This window comes from Lissotriton vulgaris, chromosome 8 (genome assembly GCF_964263255.1).
Source record: "Lissotriton vulgaris chromosome 8, aLisVul1.2, whole genome shotgun sequence".
Lineage (NCBI taxonomy): Eukaryota > Metazoa > Chordata > Amphibia > Caudata > Salamandridae > Lissotriton > Lissotriton vulgaris.
In genome coordinates, this window is record NC_141696.1 from 44,934,365 (window position 1) to 44,962,024 (window position 27,660).

General features: G+C 46.1%; 1 protein-coding gene across 1 annotated transcript in view; it reads right to left on the bottom strand.

The window, feature by feature from the left end:
- LOC147693350 (transient receptor potential cation channel subfamily M member 2-like) overlaps nucleotides 1–27,660 on the bottom strand; it is a 1,918,272-nt gene that overhangs the window by 1,446,615 nt on the left and 443,997 nt on the right. The window contains exon 11 of the mRNA XM_086933680.1: nucleotides 25,031–25,208. Coding sequence (XP_086789806.1) covers nucleotides 25,031–25,208 — 178 coding nt within the window. The remainder of the gene's footprint in view (nucleotides 1–25,030; nucleotides 25,209–27,660) is intronic.

The window sequence follows — 27,660 nt, forward strand, 5'->3', positions numbered from 1 at the left end:
GAATGTACAGTTGCTCTCGTTGATAATAAGGCCAAAGGAAGTGCGTCTGGCCAGGACAAACCTGTGGAGGCTTGAATTTTGGCTAGTTTTAGTTTGAGGGTGCCATTGTAACCCTCAACTAAACCAGCAGACTGGGGATGGTTTGCACTGTGAAACTTCTGTTTTATGTTCAGACCGGCACACACACTCTGCATAACTTTCCCTATGAACTCACTTCCGTTATCTGACCATACAATCCGTGGCATACCATATCTAGGGAAATATTCTTTTAAAGAATTTTGGCAGTTGATAGGGCAGTATTGTCCTTTAGTGGGTATGCTTCGATCCATCTGGAAAAAGCACAAACTACCACCAGGACATATTTCAGATTATTACAGCGATCCATGTGAATGAAGTCTAACTGAATCACTTCAAAGGGGCAGGAAGGAGGAGCGAAGTGACCAGCAGGAGTTGGAGTTCCCTTGCCGGGATTATGCATCAGGCATACCATACAATTTTTCACCACTCTCTTTGCACACTTATTGATCCCATCATTCTTCCAGACTGGAGCCAACATCTTACAGATCCCTTTAGAACTTATATGCGCTACTCCATGCGCCATCGTCACCACTGCAAGCACATACGCATTAGGCAACATCCAACGCTGCTGTTCTGTCAAATCAATCCAACACCCATTCGAATCCAACTTGCCCGTACTCTCTCTCCATACACGTTTTTCCTCTTCAGTTGCCTCTTTCTGAATCTCTTTCACACTTTCCATTGTATCCTCACACATTCCAGATTCAGCAATCCACCTTGCGGACGTAGCAACATACATTCTACTCATCATGTCTCTAGCTGTCTGTTTAGCGGTCTCATCAGCAAAAGCATTCCCACGACCAACATCATCTGTGATTGCTTTATGAGCACTGCACTTCACAATCGCAACTTCAGTCGGCAAGGTTAGAGATTCCAACAGATCGTTAACTAGCTGACCATGTTGAATCTTAGTCCCATGGGACGTAATGAAACCTCTTTCTTTCCACAACCGGCCAAAACTATGGGCCACGCCAAATGCGTACTGACTATCTGTAAAAACATTCACTCTCTTTCCCTTAGCTAAAACACACGCTCTGGTTAAAGCTATTAATTCTGCAGCTTGGGCAGAATTCTGACTCACTCTTGCAGTCTCCACAATCGTCTTCAAAGTCGTTACTGCGTAAGCAGCACTCACGTCACCATTCTCCAATTTAAAACATGACCCATCCACATACAACGTGCCATCTGGATCTGATAATGGAGTGTCCTTTAAGTCAATACGTCCTTTTGTCTCTTCCTCCGTTCTAAAACAACAATCATGTGGCTCGGAATCACTCGACTCTTGATTAGCCGGCAACAGCGTTGCTGGATTCAATACATTACATCTTTTGATCTGAATATGACTCGCTAGTAATGTCAGCTCGTAACCAGATAGTCTCGCACTGGTAAGGTGTTGTGTCTTGGTTCGGTTCATGAGTGTATCCACTGCATGAGGAACCATGACCACTAGCATGTTGTTCATCACCAAACCAGCAGATTGTCGAATGGAAGCCGCAGCTGCCGCTGTAGCTCTCAAACAACTAGGTAACGCTCTAGCTACCGGATCCAATGTTGATGAGAAATACGCACAGGGGCGTTGTTTATCACCAAACTTCTGTGTCAGAACACTCAACGCGCAACCTTCTCTCTCGTGAACGTAGAGCGTGAATGGCTTACTGTAATCGGGTGTACCCAATACAGGAGCTGAACACAATGCTTTTTGTAACTCAGAAAAACTCTCTTGACATTCATCAGACCATGGTACCGGACTCGGAACATTTTTCCCAGTCAAAGCTACCAATGGTTTCGCTAAAAGAGAAAAATTTGGGATCCACTGCCTACAGTAAGAGGTAATACCTAAAAAGGCACGTACTTCTCTCTGCGTGCGGGGAACACTCATCTGCGTAATTGCTTTTATTCTCTCTGGGGTCAACTTCCTTCCCTCCTTTGACAAGAGATGACCTAGATAGGTCACTTCTTGGCAGCAGTATTGCATTTTTGAAGGTGATACCTTGTGATTCAAATTAGACAGATGATGCAATAATGAAACCGTAGCTGCTTTGCAAGTTTCCTTGTCATCGGCAGCCACTAGAAGATCATCTACATACTGCACTAGAGCAGAACCTGGAGGAAGGACAAAGGAATCTAACTGACTTTTTAATGCTTGACTGTAAATAGATGGGCTCTCACAGTAGCCCTGTGGAGCGCGTTTAAATCTGAAACTGCGACCTCCTAGACAGAAGCCGAAAATATCTCTGCTTTCCTCGGCTATCGGAATGCTAAAAAAGGCATTCTTCAAGTCGATAACTGAAAACCAAGTAGCTGTAGCAGGAATCAATGTTAGCAAGGCAGTAATGTCTGGAACCACAGGAAACTGCGGGACCACAATCTTATTGACTTCTCTGAGGTCGATGACAAACCTATACACTGGAGGCTTTGTAGGATCAGTTCGTTTCAAAATCGGTAATACAGGACTATTACAAACATTTCCTCTAGTTTCTTCAACCACACCTTTCTTAATTAAATCTTGCACAATCAATAAAAGTGCACGCTCTCCTTCACTAGATATTTTGTATTGAGGAATTCTTGGAAACTTCACATTTGCTTTCAAAGTTACTACATATGGTGGTATTTCTAAAAGGCCTACATCATTAGGACCAGTCACCCAAAGAGAATCAGGGAGTGAACGCAGCTCTGGCGGGAGTGCATCCATTGACAAGTACATCGGAGAGGTGATTCTTTTACCCAATGTAAGCTGTACCCCTTCCGGAGAACAGTACAATGTCGCATATAGTCGTTTTAACAAGTCTAAACCAAGCAGATTTTCATTACAACCCGTCGTCAAAATCAGGGGTGCTTTTAATTGGCACGGTCCAACAGAAATAGACAAAGGACCAGATATGGGGTTGTAAACAGGGGCGCCTGAAAAACCTACAGAAAGATTTGTTGAGCCAGACAAAGGTGCGCCAGGGAGTTTCGCATGAATGATAGAACTTTTTGCGGCACCAGTATCCAACAGAAACGGTTCGACTACACCTGATGTTGCTACTGCGACATAAGGCTCACTCTGATCCACTGGAACTGATACTACTCCCTCTCTCTGTCCATGGCTGTCCTAGTACCCATTTTGCTGAAATCCCTCATCCGCTTCACAATAGTCTTCAACAAGATATTGTTGAGATCTATTTTGTTGGGCTGACTGTCCATTTCGTTGATCAAAGTGATTGGAAGGACGATCATTCGTCTGTGGAGGCATAGCACCTCGCTCTCGACCTCTAGAATTCTGCACAAAACTACCACGACCTCTCTGAGCCGCTGCTGCATTATTTTGCGCTAAGATCGGACACTCATTCTTGTAGTGACCCTCTTTCTTACAGTACGCACACTGGTTCCACTGATATTGAGGCCTCGGTGAACTATAATCTGTTCTTTGATACGAATTCTGTTGCATATTAGTCTGATTCGTGCGAGGCGGATACGCCTGTTGCAAAAGAACTTTAGTTTTTAAATCTTTCGTTTTCTTGTCCGATTTTTTATTTTTCCTCTTTATCCCTATTTTCATAATACTGTGCAGTTGCAAGTATTTGCGCAGTTGTAGAAACAGCCCACGCACTCTCTGAATCCTTTAATTTATTGCATAACTCAGGTAACAAATTATGCACGAATTTATCGACAAACAGTCTCTGTCCTCCTTCTGTGCTCATATCTTGACCACTATGATCTACAAAAGTCTCTTCGAACCTCGTGAAGAAGTCGGAGACACTTTCGTCTTTCTTCTGCCTGCATGCGGATAACTTGTCCCAATTAACACGCAATGCGGGCATCAGAGTCTTCATTAAGTCTATTATCCTACCTGGAAGATTAGCAATTAGGGGTTCGGGTTTTGCACCACCTGTTTGCTGACCATCCGCTGCAATGATAGCTGCCCAATCACCACCTAGGGCAACTGGATGATTCTCTCTACGAATTTTAGCCCAAATTGGTTGCGGAACTACATTACCAAATAACATATCAATGTCCGCTAAGTTCATTATGCAAGCCTCAACTGTCTGTGTTAATTCCTTATAGTATCCAGCAGGATTCTTACGCGGGTCTGGCAAGGCCTGTTTTACTGCTAGCACTTCGGCTCGCTTCCACGGAATGTGTATCCACACCCTTTGGAATTGCGCCGGAGCAGCTACAATACCATTAACATTATCAGCTTGCACAGCTTCGCGCCAAATTGGAGGAACCTCCCTCATTGGATATTGGCGACTCAGCTTCGTTTTACCTTTCTCTAAATCTCTTGGTGAACGAAGAGATGGATCATTTCTAAAACTTAAGATCAGTTCCATCGCTTCTTCTATATTTTCACCTACTATCATACCTGCAGCAAACTCTTTCTGAACCTTAATTAAGTCTTCTAAATTCGATTCAACATCATTTTCTTCTATCTCCTCACGTAACAGCGAGCACATCTCATCAAAGACATACCGTTGCGTTGGTTCCTTCCACTGCATAAATGTATCTAGCACGTCTCTCGTACTATATCTCCTACTCTTCGAGATCCATCTGAGAGCCGTGGAATCTAAAATTCCCCGTTCCTCAGTGCTTGGATGCTGGCTGCGTCTCTGAACAGAGTCAGAAGTAGGAGTCTTGATTAGAGTTTTATAGAAAGGAGACAGAATATTAGAAACAGAATCAGTGATTCTTCGACGCACAGAAAGTGGAGTCAACACACTCGCAGACGTAGAGAACACAGTAGAGGTAGGAACAGATAGCGGAACTGTAGGAGTATCGAGGAAGATACTTTGTGGAGCAGTAGGTGTAAGCGAGACAGATACAGGTATAGAAGTCGGCAACCCAGGAGGAGGAGGAGCCGTAGGAACATTCACATTAACTACAGGAGGTACAGGAACTTGATTCTGAGGGGCAAGAGCAGGAATACCAGGTTGTCCAGCAACCGGCAATTGAACATTCGGTAAAGGTGGAGCCGTAGCACCTTGTGCATACGGTGGAGGTGACCGTAACAGATAAGACAACAGAGGATCGTTTTCGGGGTCCTCTAGTATCTTAGCTGTTTTCGATGGCAAGGCAGGATAGCACTTGTCGATCGCTAAATTATGCTCTCTAATGGCCACCTCTATGGCCTTTTCAGATTCGTTGACTTGCAGTTGTTTAGCCGCCTGCTCTAAAGTCAACTCTTGCTCTTTCTGTTCTTTCTTCAACCTCTTAATTTCTCTCTGTTTGGATTCTTTTCGCCAGTAACGGAAAGAATCAAACATTGCCGGCCGGGCTTTCTTCCTAAACAATTTCGCTTCTAAATTATCAAGAATTTCGGGTTCAAAACTACCATGCAGTGGCCAACTAAGGACACCATCTTTCTCAGTGTAGCGGACCCACACCTCATTATAAGATATAGGACCCACACCATGTTTACAGTACAAGTCATATAAGGGAGTCCCAATCGGAGGAACCAGACATGAGTCCTCCAATCGTGAGTCACTGTTGCAACCAAAGCACGACAACATACAATTTCTCCGACTTACCATTGTTTAGTCCGGAACACAAAAACAAACAAAACAAGAAACAGATATGTGCACCTGAACCAAGAACTTTAGGCCTACCAAAACGAACTGATGTATCGATACCCAAACTGAACCAAATAGATTATCGTAACCAGAACAACCAATGATAATCTTACGAAACCAAACCAAACCAAGAACCAAAAAGGATTTTAACAACCCTCACGAAGTAACCAACTAGCAACCACTAAATACTTAACTGAGGCACTGAAGACGTCACCAAGGAGAAACCCGTCACGTTTTGCTGTACTAAGGGCTGCACCTCGGGTCCAAGACAGGGCGACGGTCAAGGCAACGGCCCACTGCAGCCGTCCTGAACGGGAACCCTCGTGGAAGAGAACTTCGGGCCACTTTTGCGATATGCCGGGATCGATGAAGTGGGGCGCCTCCCTCAGGAATCTTCACACGAAGCTTCTCGAACTCTTCAGGCTTTTGGACCGGTACCGAATGACGTCGCCCTACGTTGGGCGCCAATTGGAGTTCTGGACTTTTTGGTTCCGTCCAGAGGTGTCAGGGAACAACACCCAAAGACCCCGGAGTTCCACCTGCCTTGGTGCGCAAATGAACAGAAACACGGGCTTCTCGATGGTGGCGTCAAAGACCAAAGGTTTATTACTGCAGGGACACAGAAGTCACAGAAACCACACATGGGCAGATTCTAGGAGCCTGTTCGATTTGTACAAAGAGGGTTGCTCCTTATATACTAAATTTTTAGCTGGGGGCGAATTCTTTACATGTAATACATTCTCGAATCCTTTGTGTCTAAAACAATAAATATTTGGCGTTACACAGTAACCATCGATAATATCTGATGCCAAACATTACGAAGAGGGGTTCCCACTAGTTCATCACAATCCCTTGTCAATATTGCATTCAAGAGCCGGACCGCCTCATCGTAAATTTCGTTGCCTCCCCCTAATAAAGATTCAGAAAGAAAGGAACGGAGCCAGGTGTGGAAGATAGAAAAGTGGGATAAGGGATGTTTGTGGGTTGTAAATGGGCAAGGCTACCGGCTTTGGCCGCCTAATCATGATCGGGACAATGGACACGAGAACCAGTTCAGTTGGGCTGGCCTCGGGCAGAGGAGGCAGCCTTTGTCGAGTCATGTAGCTACAGCGTGATCTGGTTTAAGGTGCACGTGTCATGAAAGAGGTGAATCTCCGGCTAAGGCTACGTGTCTTTAATCGAAATGAAGTGATCAGAGGTTATTGCGTATGTGAGGGCAAGAAACACAAAATGGCTGCCATGATCTAAGATGGATGCCGTGGGTAGATCAGAAATGTGTTCATAACAGGAGTACTCTTGCTCGTAGCATAGCGAAAACACCAGGATATGCTAAATGGATCATTTGCGGTTCGCTGATACCAATATTATGTATTTCCGACAACATTGAAAACACGGGTTCAAATCGTCACGGAACCTCAGTTCCTCTAGCAGGAAAATTTCAAAATGCTGGCCCTGGCACAAATGACTCTTGTACAGAAGAAGGAAGACTAGATGGTTTTGATTGATTTGCAGTATGCGTATTTTCACATCACATCGGATTGTTGTGTATGGCTCGCTGGTTCCTAGGTGCCGCTGCCCAGTGCCCTGACTGTTAAAAGCTAACTTTTTAATTTTGTGGATGTAATTTTAAGAAAGCTGATTTATTTTATACTTTTGGGGAGACTTTGGAGAGTGTGCTGTTTTAACTGTGCATTCCCACTCGGTGGGTGCGTGAGGAATTGATCAGGACACTTTTACTGACGGCATTACACACTTACCCAGCGTGAGATCTGTGCTCGGTCATCAGTCCTTCCCGCCCTGGTCCGACGCGGTAGTTTACCGTTGCGCAGAGGGCGGGGTAGGTAGAGCCAGATACTTCCGCATTCCGCATTCCGCGGTTAGCGGTCTAGTGGCTGAGAGTTCCTGTATAAAACCTTCATGCCCCAGTGACCGCGCAGTGGACGTGCGCAGCGGGCGCGCCGAAGGCGCACCAAAGGCAAGCCCATCTGCGCCCGTCCGCAGCCGGCCGCGGCACGGGGCCAGAAACCCTGGCGGATTTTAGGTAGGGTCACACTACGCTAGGCAGGAACTGCTGGATATTTGTGTGGAAGTAGAGAGTTGCTGTAGGCACACTTTGAATTTGGGAAAATTGGAAGGATTTAAGAGCTGTAAACACTGCCCATTTACTTCGAATCCCGCATTGAAGGTAAGGGGTGCTGGGCAGGCTTTCAGCTGTGCCATGATCAACTGCAGATCCTTAAAAAAACATAAAAGGGAAATCTATGACTATCTGGAGGATAGTCAGGTGGGAATCTTTTTTCTTACCGAGACTTGGCTCGACGAGTAGTCGGGCCCAGAGATTCTTGAAGCACTCTCAAGTGGCTACTCAATTTGTAGAGTGGATAGGCCTAAGGGAAGGGGAGGTGGGATTGCTGTGATTCACAAGCAGAATATCCAGTGTAACCTGGAACCAGCTGAGATTGCTAATTGCGAAGCAGGTTTTTTTTCGATATCAGTTGCTAATAAGTGTGTGATCAAAGGATATTTAGTTTATCGCCCCCCCAGTGGAGTGTCTGATTTTGCAACTAGCCTTGTTCAAAGTCTAACGCAGCCTGCGCTCCGATATGGAAAACTACTCCTGTTGGGTGATTTGAACCTGCATTTTGAAGATCTGTCTCACAGGATAGCTCAGGGGCTTCGCCGGGAGCTGTCAATTTTGCAGTTAGCCACTAAGTCTGAGCTCCCAACGCACCAATTGTGAACCTTTTGGATCCAATTTTTGGTAATTGGGCCAATATTAGTACCAGTAATACGGTCTGACCATTTCCTTATCCCCTTCCGGGTCAGCGGTATAGGTGACGAAGTACCAGAGGAGAGGGGAAGTAAGTGCAGACAAAGGAAGTGGGCAGGGTTCTCATATGGGAAGTTTGAAAGGGCAATGATGCGGGGGGTCCTCTGAGGGAAGGCAAGGTGGACTTAGCATGTGAAGCACTTGACAGGCGCATTTTGGAAGCCCTTGACAGTACTGCCCCCTGGTCAAATAAAAAGCCTGAGAGACGCACTAAATCAGCTCCATGGTTTGGGGAGGAGCTGAGGGAAATGAAAGCGGCATGTAAACGCAATGAGAGATGCTGGCGGAAGGACTACTCGCCGGCGTCAAGAATGGAATATAAATCGAGTCTCAGAGATTACCATGTTTTGATTCGGAAAACTTGTACCTCCTACTACACGGCGAGAATAGAGAAGGCGGACAGCTTAATGAAAGAGATCTTCCTTGTATATAAAGAGATATCCTCGCTGTCTATGATTAAAGCACCTGTAGGTGGTTCCATGGCTTCCTGTAATCAAATAGCAGAATTCTTTGCTAATAAGGTGGAAAAAATGTATGCTACCTTTCCAGCGGATGCTCAGGGGGGCTCAGCTGTGATACGGTGCCTAATAGTGACCTAGCAGAGATAGAATACCTGACTAGGTTTGGAGTGCCAGCAGATGATATGCTGAACAAAATAGTTCTCAGCATTAACTCGGGTTCTCCTAAAGACCCTGCCCCTGCTAGAATTTTACGGGGGGCAGTGAGATACTAGTACCCTTTATTAGCCATGTGCTTGAACTTTCTTTCGACTCAGGCAACGTTCCAAAAACCTGGAAAGAGGAAGTGATGCTCCCTTTAAAGAAAAAAACGAACATTAGTATAGAACACCTAAACAATTTGCGTCCGATTTCCCTTCTGCCCTACTTCTCTAAGATTGCAGAGAAGGCAGTCAATGTACAGCTGACTACTCTCATTGAAAAGCACGAGTTGTTTCACCCTACGCAATCAGGCTTTCGGGCTCATCACTCCACAGAGTCCGCTTTACTTTTCTCTACGGAAAGCCTCCGGAGACACGCGGATGGAGGGCAGACAGCGGCACTTATTCTTTTAGATCTGAGTGCCACTTTTGACACTGTTTATTACCAAGTACAATTGCCCCTGACACCACACGAAAGAATTGCGAAGCGTCAGTTCCAGTAAGAAGGCGCGTAATGAATTCACAGCTAAAGGCTCGAACCCCGGCAAAAACAGAACAGGCTTTGAACTAACACACACGCGGCCAACACGAGACTATTAGAAATGAATTCACAATGGGTGCAATGCCCGAACCCTGGCAAATAAAGAGCCGTAGTTGGAGCATAGATCCATGTAGAAAACACGCAACCACGAGAAACGGCTGCCAAACAAATGCAATGATTATTTCAAGCAACACACCCACGCCCCGCTTAACGGCACACCAGTAAACGGAATAAATATTCTCGATGTTTAGAGAGAATACACACATTAATAACCAAAACCATACCTATGGTTTCCTCCACAGCTTCCCAGAAAAGAAAACGATGCCAGACAATAATAAGAGTCCATCAAAAGATTCCCTCGATATAAGCAGATAAAAGATATCGAGGGTAGGTAGCAATGAATTTTAAGTACTCAAATGTCTACAACCATGACCCATACCGAATAACCACCCACACCAGAATCTAAATAAAACACTTTGTGCCACGCAGGTAAGAAAAGACAAAGTACCCAGCGATTACATCCAGGCGGGTATGTACAACCAAAAGCCAAACATAGCAAGCCGGTGTAAGGTACTCCTTGAATTGTAAATGCCCATTATTATAGCAAACGTATTTATTGTTAATTTCATAGATTGGAAGATTGTCCTACAGACAGTGTAATCACAGCCCTGAGGAAGACCTTGATAAAATAAACGTGCAGGTCCCACCACGACAAGGTCGAAACGCGTCGGCGATACCATTATTAAATGTGTTGTTAAAAGTCAGATATTGTGACTACTTGCATGGTATACAAAAGAGTTATATGTTGTGCCAAGGCAAAGTGAAAGATATATTACTTTGAGCATATGAGATAGGAGCAATACTAACTAATGTGGTTAAGATCAAGAAAAAGTTACACCTTGACATTTGAAAAATAGTAGGACACTATATAAAGTAATGAGTGATGTTTTGTAAATATAAATATATATCACGACAATATGAAAGTTTACGTATAGGAATGTACAGTAAAAATATTGTAAATATTGTAAATGAATTTTGTGTAAAGTAAAGAAGACGATTGGAAATGTGATATAAAAAAACAGTAAAGAAAAGTGAAATAATTTAACGAATACAGAGTCAATAAAAGGGACTACTGTTAAAAAATTATTTTTGTGATCAATGGTGTCAGGGGCAATTGTACTAGGTGATAAATATAATTTGATTCAAGTCCCTGTTCTCCTAAAGGAATCATCCCCATTTATATAAACCGCTTTTGACACTTCGGCACACCACACCTTGCTGCAGTGTCTTAGTAGAGGGGGAGTGGTAGGCTTGGCATGGAAATGGTTGGAGTCTTTCCTGCAAGACCGCCACTTTCATGTGGCTCAGGGGCCCTTTCGCTCAGATGCTATCGCTCGGAAGCAGGGGGTATCCCAGGGGTCGAGCCTTAGTCTTACTCTTTTTAATCTGTATGTGACGCAGGTGGCCATGGTCCCCGGAAAATATGGTGTGGAGGTGGTGACATACGCCGACGATACTCAGCTGGTTGTGGCTTTGACACAGCCAGCTGAGAACGCTGCGAGCAACTCCGCATCCTGCCTTCAAGAACTGGCGGTTTGGATGGCTGATAACTGCCATAGACTTAACAGTGATAAAACCGAGGTTCTGATTGTGGGGAAGGCTCCCTCTATCTGGACGTCGGCTTGGTGGCCTTTAGACTCTTGGGCCTCTCCCTGTACCTAGTGATCAAGTGAGGAACCTCGGGGTCTGGATCGACTCCAGGATCTCATTTGATTACCATACCAGCGGTGTGGCGGGTGCATGCTTTGGCATCCTGCGGGGCCTAATAAAGATCTTGGATCTTCTCCCTATAACAGCCAGGAAGTCATTGGTCCATGCTCTGGTCACTTCCAGATTAGATTATGGCAATGCCCTCTATTTGGGGGCGAACGTGAGATGTCTTCAAAGGCTGCAGCGGATTCAAAATGCGGCGGCACGGCTGGTTTGGAGGCTGCCCAGGAGAGCGCCCTCACGTAGGGCTTTGGAGACGTTACACTGGCTGCCTGTCACGAAGCTGGTAGAGTTCAAGGCCCTTTGCGTAAGCCATTGGATTATTCAGGGGAAAGGCCCTCGCTTTCTTCGGAATCTGTTAGTGCCACACATCCAGACTCGGCAATTAAGATCTAGCGGGGCCGGTCTTGTACAGGTGCCCAAGGTCAAAAGAGCTAGAAGGGGGGGGAGATCATTCCGGTCTGGGCTGCGCAACTCTGGAATGGACTGCCCAGTAAGCTGCGCCTGTAAGTCTCGGAAACGGTATTCCGCAAAGAATGAAAAACCTTCCTTTGGAATGGAATGGAATGGAATAGGTTTTTGTAGAGCGCGATAGCTACCCGCAGGCGTCCTAGCGCTAAATAACCAAATACAGATGGGTAGGGCAGGTCGGGGTTATCTGCTGAAGAAAAAGGTTTTAAATTTTCTTCGGAAGAGCAGGATGTTTGGTTCTGAACGGATGGATAGTGGAAGGGAGTTCCAGAGCCTTGCCGCGTTAGTAGAGAACATTCTACCTCCACTTCTTTCTCTTTTGTACCTGGGAATGATGACTTGGAAGGCAAGGGTCGACCTTAGCTGCCTGTTGGGGTGGTAGGGGGTGATCAGTGTGTGATTGAGGATTGCTCCTTTCCTCCAGTAGGCACGGTGGGCGATGCACATGCTTTTGAAGTTGACTCTATCTTTTCCTGGCAGCCAGTGAAGTGTTCTTAGTTCATTTTTCACTGATTGCCGGCGGGGAATGCGCAGGAGAGTGCGGGCAGCACAGTTTTGAATAACCTGCAGTTTTTTCAAGGTGGATTCGGGAGAACCTAAGTATAGGGCATTTCAAAAATCCAGTCGGGACAGGATTAGACCCTGGACCATGATCTGTCTGGCCTTGAAAGGGAGGAGTGGTAGGATCTTTCGTATGAGCCTCAAAATGCTCATGCAGGTGGCTGCTAGTTTGGTTGCCTGGTGGCCGAAAGTTAATGCACTATCCAGCCAGATGCCCAAGCTCTTGATGGTATCCCTGGCTGAGGGGGCTGGACCTAGTGCTGGCGGCCACAGAGAGTCAATGGATTTTTGGGGGGAGTTGCCCAGCACCATTAGCTCAGTTTTGTCGCCGTTGAGCTTTAGGTAGGACTAACTCATCCAGGTGCATACTGCCTCCATGCAGCCTCTGAGATCATTGGAGTGAGAGGAAGGATGGGTCAAGGTCACCACCAGTTGCGTGTCATCGGCGTAGGACACGACTTGCACGCCGAAGGGGCATATGATTTCTGCAAGGGGGAGCATGTAAATGTTAAACAGTGTGGGGCTCAGGGACGAGCCCTGAGGAACCCCACAACTGAGAGGTTTGCTGGGTGAGATGTTATTGCCCTTGCAGACTCTGAAGGAGCGGTCAGAAAGAAAGGAGTGGAGCCAGGCTGCAGCAATGGAGGTTATCCCTAGCTCTGACATTCTGTGACGTAGGATGTCATGATTCACAGTGTCCAAGGCGGCACTGAGGTCCAATAAGATAATGGCCGCAGTGCCACCCTCGTCCACAATCTTTCTAGCTCCTTCTGTTACTGCTAATAACGCAGTTTCAGTTCTGTGCATGGGCCGGAACCCCGTCTGCGAGGTGTCCAGGGAGCTGTTTGCTTCCAGGAATTCAGTGAGGCATTGATTTACATGTTTTTCTGCGATCTTAGTTATCCACGGTAGCAGAGAGATCAGACGGTAGTTGCCCGGGTTCATCTGATCTAGCTTTGGTTTCTTCAGGAGGGCCTTAACTGTAGCTTGTTTCAGTTAGGGGGGACGAGCCCTGTTGCGAGGGAGTTGTTGATCAAATTCTGGATGGTTGGGAGAATGGTAGGCGTAATTGTTCTTAGAAAGCGAGCTGTTGCTGGGTCACTGGGGGATCCAGATTTTACCTGAAGTATTAAGGTTTCCAGGCTGGTAGGCTCCAGAGATGGGAAGGTTTCCAGGAAGATAGAAGGGGTGGGTCTGGAGTACTACTGTTCTGGGAGGGGGTGAGGGGATGGGGTGAAGGAGGAATAGATTGTGGCTATTTTATTATAAAAATAGTCAGCCTGTTCATTGCAACGGGTTTGAGCAGTCTGAGGATCTGGTGGTTTGTCAGGGAGTTTGAGCACATTTTTAGTGATCTTGTAGATCTCCTTGGGTTTGGATGCTGCTTCATTAATCATGTTTTCGAAGTAACTGGCTTGAGCTTTTTTTATATTGGTTTTGTAGGATTTTATAGACTCCCGATATTCAGTTTTGCTGGTGTGGGAATAGTCGAGGCGCCATTTCCGTTCCAGTCTCTTGCATTCTCTCTTGAGAATGCGTAGGTCCTGTGAGTACCAAGGGGAATTTTTAGGTCTCTGTTTGGATTGAATATCCTTGAGTGGGATAATAAGGTCAAGAGAGGTGGAGATCCAGTTATTGAAGACGTCATTGCTAACAATCGGATCAGGGTTATTCTGTGGGACAGAGGATTCCAGTGTGGAGGTCCACAAGTTGGTATTGAGCTGTGACCATTTGCGGTCTCTGCTTGGGGCAGAGGGTGGTGAGGGACGAGATCCTAATGGTGTCCATGAGAATGGGATCAAAAAGTGATCCGTCCAAGGAAGGGTGATGGGTGGGCTAACTGTAAGATGAGTGCAGTTACTGAAGATAGGATCCAGAAGGTGACCTTTTTCAGGGGTGGGTTGCAGTACTAGCTGGGAGAGATCTAATGCTAGTAGGTTATTACGCAGTTCGGTGGCTGCCGAATCCAAGCGGTCGTCCAGGTGCACATTTAAGTCACCTAATAAGGTGTAATTAGGTGAGGAGCAAATAGCATTGGCTACCTCTGGGGCAAGCTGGTTTATAAAATTGGTCGGAGTGCCAGGTGGACGGTAAATAAGAGTTCCCGAGAATGTGCAGGTGGGGGAGAAATCCAGCGAAAAGGTGAGATGTTCACAGCTGGGTAGGTTGGTTGGGAGGAGAGGCAAGTGTAGCAATTTTTGTAAATAATAGCTAACCCGCCTCCTTTTCCTAAAGAGCGATCAGCTCGGAGTATATGGTATTCAGCAGGGAGAGCTTGAATGACATCGGGGTCGGAGTCGGTTTTGAGCCAAGTTTCCGTGAGGAATATGGCATCAGGGTCTTTGTCCGAGATCAACAGGGATAATTCAATGGCATGTTTAGGGAGAGATCGGCAGTTAAGCAGAAACATGCGAAACGAAGGGGGATGTGTGGAAGGGTGACTTAGGAACATACAGTGTGAGCAATTAAAGTGTTGGCAGATGGGGTCCCAAGATGTGAGACAAAGATCATTGGTGTAGCCACGTAGTTGATGTAAAGTTTTGGAGGAATAACATAAGGGAGAGTTTTGACCAGTGGTTGTGGCCCCTGGTCCCGGTCGGTCGCGGATGGGCGCAGACGGGCTTGCCTTTGGCACGCCTTCGGCGCCCCGCCGGCGCCGCCGCTGCGCCCATCCGCTGCGCCCGTCCGCTGCGCCTCCTGGGAGTGGGAATCATTTTGTAGTAGCTGGGCCTCGGGGTGGGAGGGGCCTAGCAAGGTGATCGGGTTCTTCACCCAAGATGGCGGGCCCGAAAGTTCGAATGCGGCCGGAGAGCCGAAGGCTCTGACAATTTCTCGAGGGGGGCAGGGTCCGCTCTGACTCAGCGGCGACCTAAATCGTGAGTATAGGTCTAAAATAGGCTATATTTCGTAAAGTGCAATTTTTAAAAGAAGGCTTTCCTAAGTGCGCGTTTTAAAAACAAAAGTCTGCTTTTTAGATCAGCGGCAAAGTTTTTAGGCAGAATCTTTTTCCAAGAGGATGCCTTTAGAGTCAGAATAGGTGGTGCTGGGTCACCTGGGGCGGCACGCGAGCTTATGCACTAGCGCGGGGACACACAATTATTGTAACCAGGCGCTTTAGAAATTCTGTTTACTTACTTACTTACCTACTTACTAAGTATCTTTGTTTTACCGTGGGGTCTCAGCATTATCAGTTTGCAATCCTTCCATTTGGTCTTACTTCCGCGCCTTTGGTATTCACAAAGGAGCTGGCACATCTCAGAAATTCAGGGATTCCAGTTTATGTACAATTGACTGATCAAATTTAGGTCACCAGAGATAATGTTGCTCCATTTGCGATTGACAGCACAACTGTTGTTCAGCCTGGGTTTTTCCACTAATTTTACCAAAGTCTCACCCGGAACCCTCTCAGTGCAACCTGTTCATAGCGACAGTATTGGACACTTCAGTGAGTAGTGCTTTCCAACCTCCTCGGAGGATTCAGGACATTCATCCTATGATTTCGCAGTTTCAGAATGGAGCTTTGGTTCGAGTCTTGAAGATCTTGCGCCTGCTCTGTCGTTTTTCTTCCTGCATTCTGTTGGTCAAGCATGCACACTGGCACGAGGGCTCTTCAGTGGGGCCTCTGAAGATAGTGGTTACAGCACCGCAGAGATCTCAAGGATTGGTCAAGATCTCCAGAGACACTGTGTCAGATTTTCAATGGTGGGGTTTGTCTGGTAAATTTGTCTCTAAGGAAGCCGTTTCACCCTCCACCTCAGGTGAATACAGAAATAATGGATGCCTCCACTCTAGGTTGAAAGGTCTTTGATTCCAGAGGAAACATTGTTGCATATCAATCTTCTGGAATTGAGGGCGATATGTCTGGCTCTCAAGGCCTTGTCCCTTCCAATAGTGGTCAGTCAGTTCAAGTCTTAACAGACAATACCACAGTGATGTGGTAAATCAGCAAATAAGGAGGAGTAATGCCGTATCTTCTCTAAAGAGAAGCTCAATGACTTTGGTCCTGGGCTCAGAACCATCAAATCACTTGGCCGGACTTCTGAACGTACGTGCAGACAGTCCCAATCATCATGAGTGGTGTCTTCATCCGGATGTGGTTCAGCACACTTTCAGGATGTGGGGGTTTCCCCAGTTAGACTTGTTTTACACTCATGAGATTGAACACTGCCCGTATGTTCTGCAGCCTCCTGTATCAGATGCAGGGAGCATTGGGGGACATATTTCAATTGGACTGGGGCTCCCAGCTGCTTTACGTATTTCCTCGATACCCTTGATTCCTCATGTTCTGAGGAAGGTTTGCCATGACTGTGCAAAACAACAGTTGATGGACAGAATGCAGAATAATGTCATACATTCACCCCAGTACAGAGATCTGGGCCTAAATCCATCGTTTTTTTGCACTCCACACCACCCTAGTTCAGACATGGCCATATGCAAATCAGCCTTGACCATGTGCCTCATGGGAACAGTCCCGCCCGAACTGCCAAGCCATGTCTTTCCTGGACCGGAATCAAGCATCCTAGGACCGGTTTCTGGCTATCAGCCATCTTCAGCCAGGATAGCTTGACTCCAGTGGTGTGGAGAGCATGGGACTCACGTCTGAGCATACCCATCCCACTCGGGGTGACAAATGCAAAACAACAGTTGATGGACAGAATGCAGAATAATGTCATACATTCACGCCAGTACAGAGATCTGGGCCTAAATCCATCGTTTTTTTGTACTCCACACCACCCCAGTTCAGACATGGCCATATGCAAATCAGCCTTGACCCTGTGCCTCATGGGAACAGTCCAGCCCGAACTGCCAAGCCATGTCTTTCCTGGACCGGAATCAAGCATCCTAGGACCGGTTTCGTTCTATCAGCCGTCTTCAGCCAGTATAGCTTGACTCCAGTGGTGTGGAGAGCATGGGACTCACGTCTGAGCATAACCATCCCACTCGGGGTGACAAATGCAAAACAACAGTTGATGGACAGAATGCAGAATAATGTCATACATTCACCCCAGTACAGAGATATGGGCCTAGTTCTATCGTTTTTTTGCACTCCATACCACCCCAGTTCAGACATGTCCATATGCAAATCAGCCATGACCCTGTACCTCATGGGAACAGTCCAGCCCGAACTGCCAAGCAATGTCTTTCCTGGACCGGAATCAAGCATCCTAGGACCGGTTTCTGGCTATCAGCCGTCTTCAGTCAGGTTAGCTTGACTCCAGTGGTGTGGAGAGCATGGGACTCACGTCTGAGCATACCCATCCCACTCTGGGTGACAAATACAAAACAACAGTTGATGGACAGAATGCAGAATATTGTCATACATTCACCCCATTACAGAGATCTGGGCCTAAATCCATTGTTTTTTTGCACTCCACACCACCCCAGTTCAGACATGGCCATATGCACATCAGCCTTGACCCTGTGCCTCATGGGAACAGTCCAGCCCGAACTGCCAAGTCATGTCTTTCCTGGAACGGAATCAAGAATCCTAGGACCGGTTTCTGGCTATCAGCTGTCTTCAGCCAGGATAGCTTGACTCCAGTGGTGTGGAGAGCATGGGACTCACGTCTGAGCATACCCATCCCACTCGGGGTGACTCAGGCCATGTCTGAACTGGGGTGGCTTGGTGAGCAAAATAACAATGGATTAAACCCAGATCTGTGACTGGGGGGGAATGTTTTGCCATTGTGCAACATTCCGTCCATCATCTTGTGTTTTTTGCCATGACTGTGCCCCAGTTATATTAATAGCCCCAATTGACTATAAAGGGTGTGGTAAACAGACCTTCTTTACCTCTCATTGACCCTTCAGCTCCATCTCCATCCAGGGCAGACCTCCTCTCACATCTGTAAGGGCAGGTTCTACACCCCTACTTCCAGAGCCTGAACCTTCAAGCCTGGAGATTGAACCCATTTGGGGTACAAATAATCACTTATGCTGACGACACCCAGCTGGGGGTTTCCTTCAACCAGCAAGATAGTACTTCACTAGGCTTAGCCTCATGTCTTGGAGCCGTCTCTAAGTGGATGGATGAATCTTATCTAAAGCTTAATGGGGCTAAGACAGAGCTTTTGCTACTGGGCAATTCAGCCCCCCTGAACATAGATCATCTCTGGCCCAGTTGTCTGGGTCCTGCCCCTAACCCAAAGGACCACATTAAGAGCCTTGGTGTGTGGCTGGACCGCAACCTAGACCTTAAAGAACAAGTTCGAAAGGTTTCGGCTAACTGCTATTGAATGCTGAGGCTGATCAGAAAGATCTTCCCCTTACTACCTTTTGGTGCTAATAGGCTGCTGGTCCAGGCATTTAATATTTAGCGGTTTGATTACTCCAAAGCCTTATATCTTGGAGCACCACTTTCCACGATTAGAAGACTGCAGACAGCTTGTCCCACTGCCACGTCCTTTTCTGCATGAGCGTCTAGGCAGTAATGTCTGGTGAAAGTATGCGTACTCCTCCAGGTAGCAGCCCTGCAGATGTCCTGGATAGGCATGCCGGCAAACAGAGCAGTGGAGGTGGACACCGCTCTTGTGGAATGTGCATGCACACGTGCCTTCAACGGCTTCCCAGCCACCTGATAACAGTATTGTATGGCGTTTGAAATCCACCTTGCAATTCCCCGTTTCGACAACGGGAACCCCTTCCTGGGAGCACTAAAAGTCACAAATAATTGGGTAGATTTCCTGAAAGATTTTGTTCTTTGTAAGTAAGATTTTAGACAACATTGAACATCCAAAGTATGGAGAGTTCTCTCTGCAGCTGTCGATGGTCGAGGGAAGAATCTTTTAAGGATCAATGGCTCATTCAAATGAAAATCCGTTGGTACCTTTGCTATGAATTTGAGATTAGTTCTGAGGACCATCCTGTCCTCTCTGAATTGCTGAAAAGGTTCCTGAGTTGTGAGCGCCTCTATCTCCCCCACTCTCCTGGCTGAAATGAAAGCTACTAGTAAAGCCACTTTCCAGGATATGAATTTAAAGATCTGCTCTGTGAATTGGCTCGAATGGTTGTCTCATCAACTGGGCTAAAACAATGTTCAATTGCCATAGTAGAGGAGGAGGTCTGATAGGGGGGTAAACCCTAAACAGCCCCTTCATGAACTGTTTTATAATCCTTTTTGACCATAGGGATGGACCCGATGAGGTTCTCCTGTAACGAGAGATTGCCGCTAGATGTACTCTAATAGAGGCATGGGCCAAACCTGACTTTGCCAGCAGTAGTATATATATGAGATGATCTGATGCGCCTCCGCATTCAGAGGATGCAGGTCATGTTCTTGGCACCATAAACAGAATCATTTCCATTTCATCCTATATGTTTTATTAGTGCTGTCAGCCCTAGCCTTTGATAGTATCTCTCTGCATTCCGCCGGAATGTCTAATTGGTGAAATTCACGGTATTCCGGAGCCAGGCCAATAATCGCAGTGACTTCGGGTCTGAATGACACACTTGTCCCTGAGCCATATTCAAAAGTGCTGGTATCGGCCGCAGACGTATTGGATTCTTTTCTGATAGTAGGAGTAACTCTGTGGGCCACCACGGGGCTATAATATTATCCTGCACGGTTCTTTCTTCATCTTTGTGAGCACTCGCAGTAGAAGGGGAAGCGGTGGAAAGGCGAAGCAAAGACGTCTGACCATGCCATTGAAAAAGCATTCCCCCACAATCCCCGTTGGTGATGCCAGCTTGAAAAGAACTGGCATTTCTTGTTCTGGGCTGCGGCAAACAGATCCACTGTTGGTACTCCTTATCTGCCAAAGACTCTCAGTAATGTGCCTTGGTTGAGTTCCCACTCGTGGCAGGTCGTCCTCTGCCTGCTGAGAGTGTCTGCTATATTTTTTTGATCTCCTGGAAGGTGCCCAGCATTTGGAGATAATCCGTGTCCTATAGCCCATTCCCATTTCCTCTGGGCTTCCAGCGATAGTGATCTTGTGCCTCCCTCCTTGTTGAGATAGAGCATTGCGGTTGTGTTGTCTGTTCACACTAAAACCGATTTCCTTGAATTTTTGGTAGGAAAGCTAACAGGGCCAATCCCACTGTCCTCAGCTACAATAGGTTTATGTGAAGTTGCTGTTCCTATCACTTCCATCGGCCGCTGAATAGAAAATCCTGGAGGACTGCTCCCAATCCTTCCAGAGAAGCGTCCGTGGTAATCACCAATAGAGCTGGTTCGGTAAGGAAGGAAAGACCCACTGAGATGTTGCTTCTTTGGGTCCACCACGTTACTGCCTGCAGCATAGCTGGTGTGACTGTGATCTTGTCCTCAAAGGATCCCTTTGCTTGGCACCACTGTAGATCTAACGTCTCTTGTAATGGACGCATTTTTAATCGGCAAAGGGGAATGAGAGGTATGCACAAGGACATCGTCCCCAGAAGCGATTTGTACTTGCGTACTGAAAGACACTTTTTTCTCTTGAACTCCTTGGCTAGAGGTACTAGTCCCAATTGTCTTTCTGTGGACGGGAATGCTCTGTTTAGCAAAGTGTATAGGATAGCACCTAGGAACGTTATCTTTCTGGATGGTTGAAGGGATGATTTCTCCACAATTAAAGTCAGACCCAGATCTGCAAACAACTGTATGCATGCTGAGATTGATGCCTGAGCTGTTGTCCCCGATGGTGCTTTTATCAACCAATCATCCAGGTATGGAAATATTCGGTATTTTTGTCGTCTGAGATAGGCTGCCACCGGTGCAAGACATTTCGTAAAAATCCTCGGGGCAGACTTGAGGCCAAATGGCAGTACTTTGAACTGGTAATGGTCTCCGGCAACTGTAAACCGAAGGTATTTTCTGTGGGAAGGATGAATGGTGATATGAAAATACGCATCTTGAAAGTCTAGGGTGGTCATATGGTCCCGTGGGTTTAAGAGTAGTTTAATGTCCTGGAGGGTCACCATCCTGAATGAGTGTTTTTTGAGGTAGGCATTCAGAGATCTTAGGTCGAGAATCGGACGCCATTGGAGAGCATTCTTCCGGACTAAGAAGAAACAGGAATAAAATCCTTTCCCTTTTTGGGAGTTTGGCACCGGTTCTATTGCTCCATTTTGGAGCATTGTCTGAATCTCCCGGCGCATTTGAGATAAATGTTTGGCTTTCTGATTTGTTGGTGGCGTGCAAGGAGGGAATTATAGAAATTCTAGAGTATGTCTGAATTGTATTATGTTGAGGACCCATTTGTCCGATGTTATTCTCTGCCACTGGTGTAAATGGTAAGTGACTTTTCCACCCAGGGGAACTCGTGAAGGCGAAGGAGTACATGAAGCCGGATACCGGAAGTTGTCATTGCCTTCTATTATTGTCTTTGCCTTGACGACCACCTCGTCCTTTCGGAGAGGATTTAGAGTAGATCCCCGATTGTCTCTGACCTTATTGCTGACGATATTGCTGTGATGAGGAAGAATAAGAGGGGTATCTTCCCTGTTGGTAGCCGCCTCTAGAAGATGGTTGTCCTCTTCCCCGGGCACCTCGAAAAGGCACCTTCCGATATTGCAACGTACCCAAGGCCTTCGCCTTATCTGTGTCCTTTTTGATACCCTGAAAGGTTTCATCTACCTGTCGTCCAAAAAAATCTTCCCCATCAAATGGGAGGTCTAGAATCTTGTTTTGGATCTCCGGTCTAAAGGCAGTAGCTCTCAGCCAACCCGGGCGTAGTAGAACTGCTATACCTTCCAGAGAGCCAATGGCTATGGTCGCGATGTCCATTGCACAGTTGATGACTTCAGCCGAAGTCCTCTCACCTTCCTGCAAAAACTTTCTTCACCTCCTGTCCTCCTGTCTGCTGGCTTCCGGAATGAGGTCTATGTATGGAGCCATATTGCACCACATTTGCCTGTCACATCTGTCCAGAATGGCAAGGGCATTCTCCGCTCTGATGAGAAGAGCTGACACAGAGGAAAATCTTTTCCCTACATTGTCCAAACGCCTTCCCTCGCCTTCCCTCGCTGTCTGGAGGTGCAGAAGAGATAGAGATAGGCGCTGATAGGTTTTTCAATATTTGTTGAGCTGCTTGCGAAATTATCAAATCCGGTTTAGGATGACCCAGCAAACACGCTGTTACGTCCAAAGGAGCCTTATACTTCTTTACCAACCTAGCGAGCACAGGTTTAACCTTCGCTGGCATCTTCAACACCTTCAAGCCTTCCTCCCATACATGGTCGATGATTGGTATGGATCGAATTAATTTGTGATACAGCTCCTTAAAATCATAGAGGAAGCATTCCGTATGAGTTGTAGCCATTGGAAGTTGAAACCTTTTTGCGGCTCTGTCCATCAAGTTGTGGAATCCACCAATGTCCACTGGTGGAGAATCCGCAGGCCCTGGTGTGGGTGATGCCGGAGATGGGATAAGGTTGTCGTCCCATTCCTTGTTGCGATCCGTTATCTCCCCTTCTTCCTGATCTTCATCGTCTGTGGTAACCGGATCCTGGTGATGTTGAACTTGAGCCGTTGGAGGCGTAATCTCTTGTAGCGACTCTCTGCTTCTAACTGGAGTTGCCAGAATGGACCGTGGGTGAGGAAGAGGAATTTATTGATGGGCTCCTGGCGGTGGAAATCTCTTTTTATAATCTTGTAGCATGAACTGCAAGTCCATCATCATGGAGGATGGCATAGCAACCAATTCCTCCTAAAATCCTTGTTGACACCGCTGGCGTAATCTTTTTCCAGACCAAAAGTTGTTTTTCTGGAGTTTCTCTCATGGACGAGCCCGTCGACGAGATAGCCGTCGACACTACCATCGACGATGTTGTTGTCGTGGATACTAGACCAGAGGCATCGCTCGCCAACGACATAGTAATCGTCATCAATGTTCCCGTCGAGACCCCGTCGTCGTCACCGTCGACGACGATTCCGCCGTCGACGTAGTCGTCGTCATCGCTGCCATCATCGTCGATGTTACCGGCGCCAATGCTACCGTCGACACTTTAACAGGCAATGTTGGTAGTTCTGACATTTTCTATACCTCTGTTTTCGTCGCCTTCGACAATGGTTTCTTTGTCGACGATGTACGTTTTTTGGTTTTCTTCTCAGGAGGGATAGAAGATGGAGTGGATCTCTTAGACGATTTATAACCAGAAGTGTGTCATTTACTCTCCTTTTCCTTTGGCTGAGGAGATTTTGAAGGACTACGCCCTGAAGACCCATGGGTGGTCTTTTTTAGGGCCTTCCCAGGACCTTCCCCTGAGGAATGAGTCTGAGGAGATTTTCTTCTCTTCTGGGATCTCCTAGATGTAGAGGAGGACTCCTGTTTACTGTCACTAGAGATGACCTCCTTTCTGGCCTTCAACTTCTGAAGCCGTATCAACAGGCTTCCCTCACGATCTCTACGGGTCTTACTAGAGAAAGTGCGGCACACCTTGCAGTCCTTGGCTTGGTGATCAGGGTAAAGGCAGTAAATGCAGTCTTGATGTGGGTCATCAGTGTAGACCCTCTTCTTAGAGCAGGTAGCACAGGCTCTAAATAGACCCTTCTTTTCTTTTCCGGACATTCTAAGAGAATTTTTTTAAGAACAGGTCAAAGTATTCTCAAATCCAGGAGAAGATTGCAAAAAACAGAGTTCCTCAAAAGCTGAATAGCTAGAGTTTGAGCAGAGCTGAAAGGAGACTCCCTAGCACAACGTGATTTAGAAATTCTGAGTGTCAAACGGTTTTCTCAAGAGTGTTCTAGAGGGTGAGTAGCTCTGACTGGTTCAGGGAAAAGTTTGGTCCTTTTTTGCATAACAAAGGTTATGGGTTGCAAAATGGAAATGGTCCTAGGCCTCTTTTCAGTTTGCTATACTACTAAGCATTGCTTTTTTATGTACTGGAGACTCCCATCTCGATGACGGGGAATGATTCAGGCATGTGAATCTATGAAAGCTCCAATACTGGAGTAAGAAGCCCCTTACAATATTTGTAATAATCCTATTCTTCCGATTTTGATAAAAGACACTGATACTAAAATATACAGGTTTATCATTGATTTGCGAGAGGTTAACAAGATTGTAGTGCCCCAATATCCAGTAGTCTCTGACATCACAAGACTTCTTACTATGGTTCCTCCGACTGCTACTACATTTAGTGTGATTGACTTGAAGAATGCTTTCTTCTCGATACCTATTCATCCTGACAGCCGTTATTTGTTCGGTTTCACTTTGAATAATCAATCATTCAGATTCTGTAGAGCTCCACAAGGGTATACAGAGAGTCCTAGTGTTTACAGCCAAGCACTGAAAAGATAGCTTCATTCTTTCCCTGTGCCAGAAGAGGTGGCTCTCATACAATATGTTGATGACATATTGTTGGCTGCAGATACCCCTGAACAGTGTGAAGAAGGAATACTGTCATTGCTTTCCTTTCTTGTATCTCACCATCACAAGGATTCCTGGAAGAAATTGCAATATTGTAGACAGCAGGTTACCTATTTAGGTCACCTCCTATCTAAGGAGGGACGTGCACTCACACCAGACCGCATTCAAGCTGTTTTAGACACACCTGTGCCCCTTACTCAGAAGGATGTTCGTGCACTGATAGGCCTTACTTCTTTCTGTAGGCAGTGGATCAGGAGGCAGCCCCTCTTAATCTGGCAGAATTACCTCCTTCCACGCTTTGCTTGGAGATGAACCTTTCCAGTTCGTTCCTCAGAGGGGCCCTGGCCCAGTAATCCCCCTGTGTCCCATCGTCCACCAGGATGAAGTGAGAGTGGTTGTCATCTAGAGAGGGGTGGCCATCTTGATTATTCACATCCACATGGTACTTAGCTGGGAGACCCCCCTGAAAGGAAAAACATTTAAGAATGGGTACCTCTGATAGCAGGAAATCAGAGACAGTTCAAGGAGTATATTTCAACAAGCATTTGTAATGCAACAGGTCTAGCATTTGCAAGAGTTAGAGCTACTGGCTTTGTAAATGATAATGGGGCACATGAATCACAGTATGTATTTGTGATTCCTGAATTGTGAATTTTATGAAACTAAAATTTGGGAATCACAAAAACAAATTGTGATTCCTACACATTTCTTATTTGCGACTCATCCACCAGGATGAAGTGAGAGTCGTTGTTATTCAGACAGTTATTCACATCCACACAGTACTTAGCTGGGAGATCCCCCTGTATGGAAATAAATTTAAGAATGGTTACCTTTGATAACGGGAATGCAAAGACAGGTATATATTTAAAAAAAATGGAACCTGCACAGGGCCAGAAAGATAACTTAAAGTAAAAGAAAAAGACCTGGGGTTTAGTATAAGAAATAAATAGAATTCTAAAAACTCTGAGGTCAGTTCTCTGGGGCCTGCGGAACTCAAGGGCAGTTAGGCAATTTTTGTAACTAGTACTGGCACTGGGCCCGATTCACAGACATAACTTAAGACAAAATCCTAAACTTACAACCATTTTGGTATTCATAGAAGGCACTTACTCATTTCTGTATTCACAAATATGTGAAAAATGTATGCCTTCGTGTGGAATTGACCTTGCATGACTTAGAGTGACCCCCACCTTGATTAGCAGGAATGCACGCACTAGGTGCCAGACTAGATATTGTTTCACTCACTCCTTGACTAACCTTCAATGTATATAGGTACACCACAGAACCTTCACCAACTTCTCTCATTTCGCTCTCCCCTCTCTCTCTTTCTTCCACCCTACTGCAACCTCTCTCTCCTTCCTTCCCCCTACCCTTACTCTCTGCCTTATCTAGGCTACCTCTCAGGCATTTAGATTGACCTGTCCGGATGATCCCATACCATTGTTTGGGATCGAAACGTCGTTGACAACAGCATCTTAACTCCGACTCTTAATTCGTGATTGTTGAGGAGTACAAGATGCGTGTTCTCTATCGTGACTACTGTATTTTCCATCACTAAACAGTCACTTTATCACTATATGCCTGAGGCAAGGAAATATTTTGATGTCCAGAACCCCTTCACCTTTTGCTCACTTTATGTTATTGTATGTTCTTTCTTATTGAAAAGCAAAATAAATGAAATAAGGTCCATTGCGACACATGTACACCAAACGCTGATTACAGTTTTGTGGTAATAACCTTATACCTCCCATAACAGGGACCACTGTTTCTAGTAATATACTGTCACCCTTGGTCCCTTTATCCTGACGAAATGTCATTCAGTTGCTGTCCTACCTGTGATGTGGAACTTGTGCTGGTTACCATGCCTTTCCCTGCTCATCAAGACTAAGTACGACAAGAACACATTATAAATACAAGCATCCTAGAGACAGGGATTCCTGAATCTGCACGAGCTTTATCTCTTTGAGCACATTTTGTCAGGATAAAGAGAAATTACCATAATATGCTGTTTTCGAGAAACTCTACCGAGATGTACTGATTTTTGATTATCACTTAATGTTGAAGCCCTGAAGAAGTCTCAATGTCTGAGATGAAACGCTTTGGCTAAGAAGGAAATACATATGTGTTCTTGGATTTTTTCTTGTGTTGAATTAGCACAATAAAGAACCTGAAAAAGAAAATCTTGCAAAAATCCGGACTTATTTATTACAAGACCGTGCACTTTTATATGTATTGTGGACATTGGAAACTACAAAGAAAACACTTCTTGGATGGGTGCTGATTCCTTACCATTTATTGCAATTTTTGGGCTTTGCCCTTGAAGGAACAGACAGGGTTGTGTTCTTCGGAATCTCAAGCACCATCGCCATTACTTATAAGCCACAGGTGTAAGCAGGTGCATTTTCTTTGCCTCAACCCTTGCTTTTTTGTGAAACCCTTGGTCCCTTCCGACTTACAGGGTTCCCTTGTTCCTTTTCAGAGACAATGTTTTTATAGGACTAAGGGGTTGATTATGATCCGTTCGGAAGGGCCCAAACCGGATTTAGGTTTGCCAAATCTGATTTGGTACCCTTTTTTCCGATCGAATTGTACCCATTTCTGAACGACCAATACCCAGAAACCATTAGGGCTGTCCTAAAGGCATATGTACAGGTAGAGCTTCTCGGAATCGAATTGTACAGCTTAATGGGCACGGTTTCTGAGCGAGCGATTACAATGACAGTTTTGGACAGCTATTCTGATTCAGTTTACCCGGAATGAACGGCTCTCAGAGCCTGTCTTTGGGGCCCCACAGCAAGCCCCCCTTCACCTGGGGCCTTCCAAATGGGGCCTGTGGGGGGTACCAATGAGTCCCCTCTTTCCAACCATGCACAGAGTAGCAGGCACCAAGGGGTGTATACCACAGGGTGCAAGAT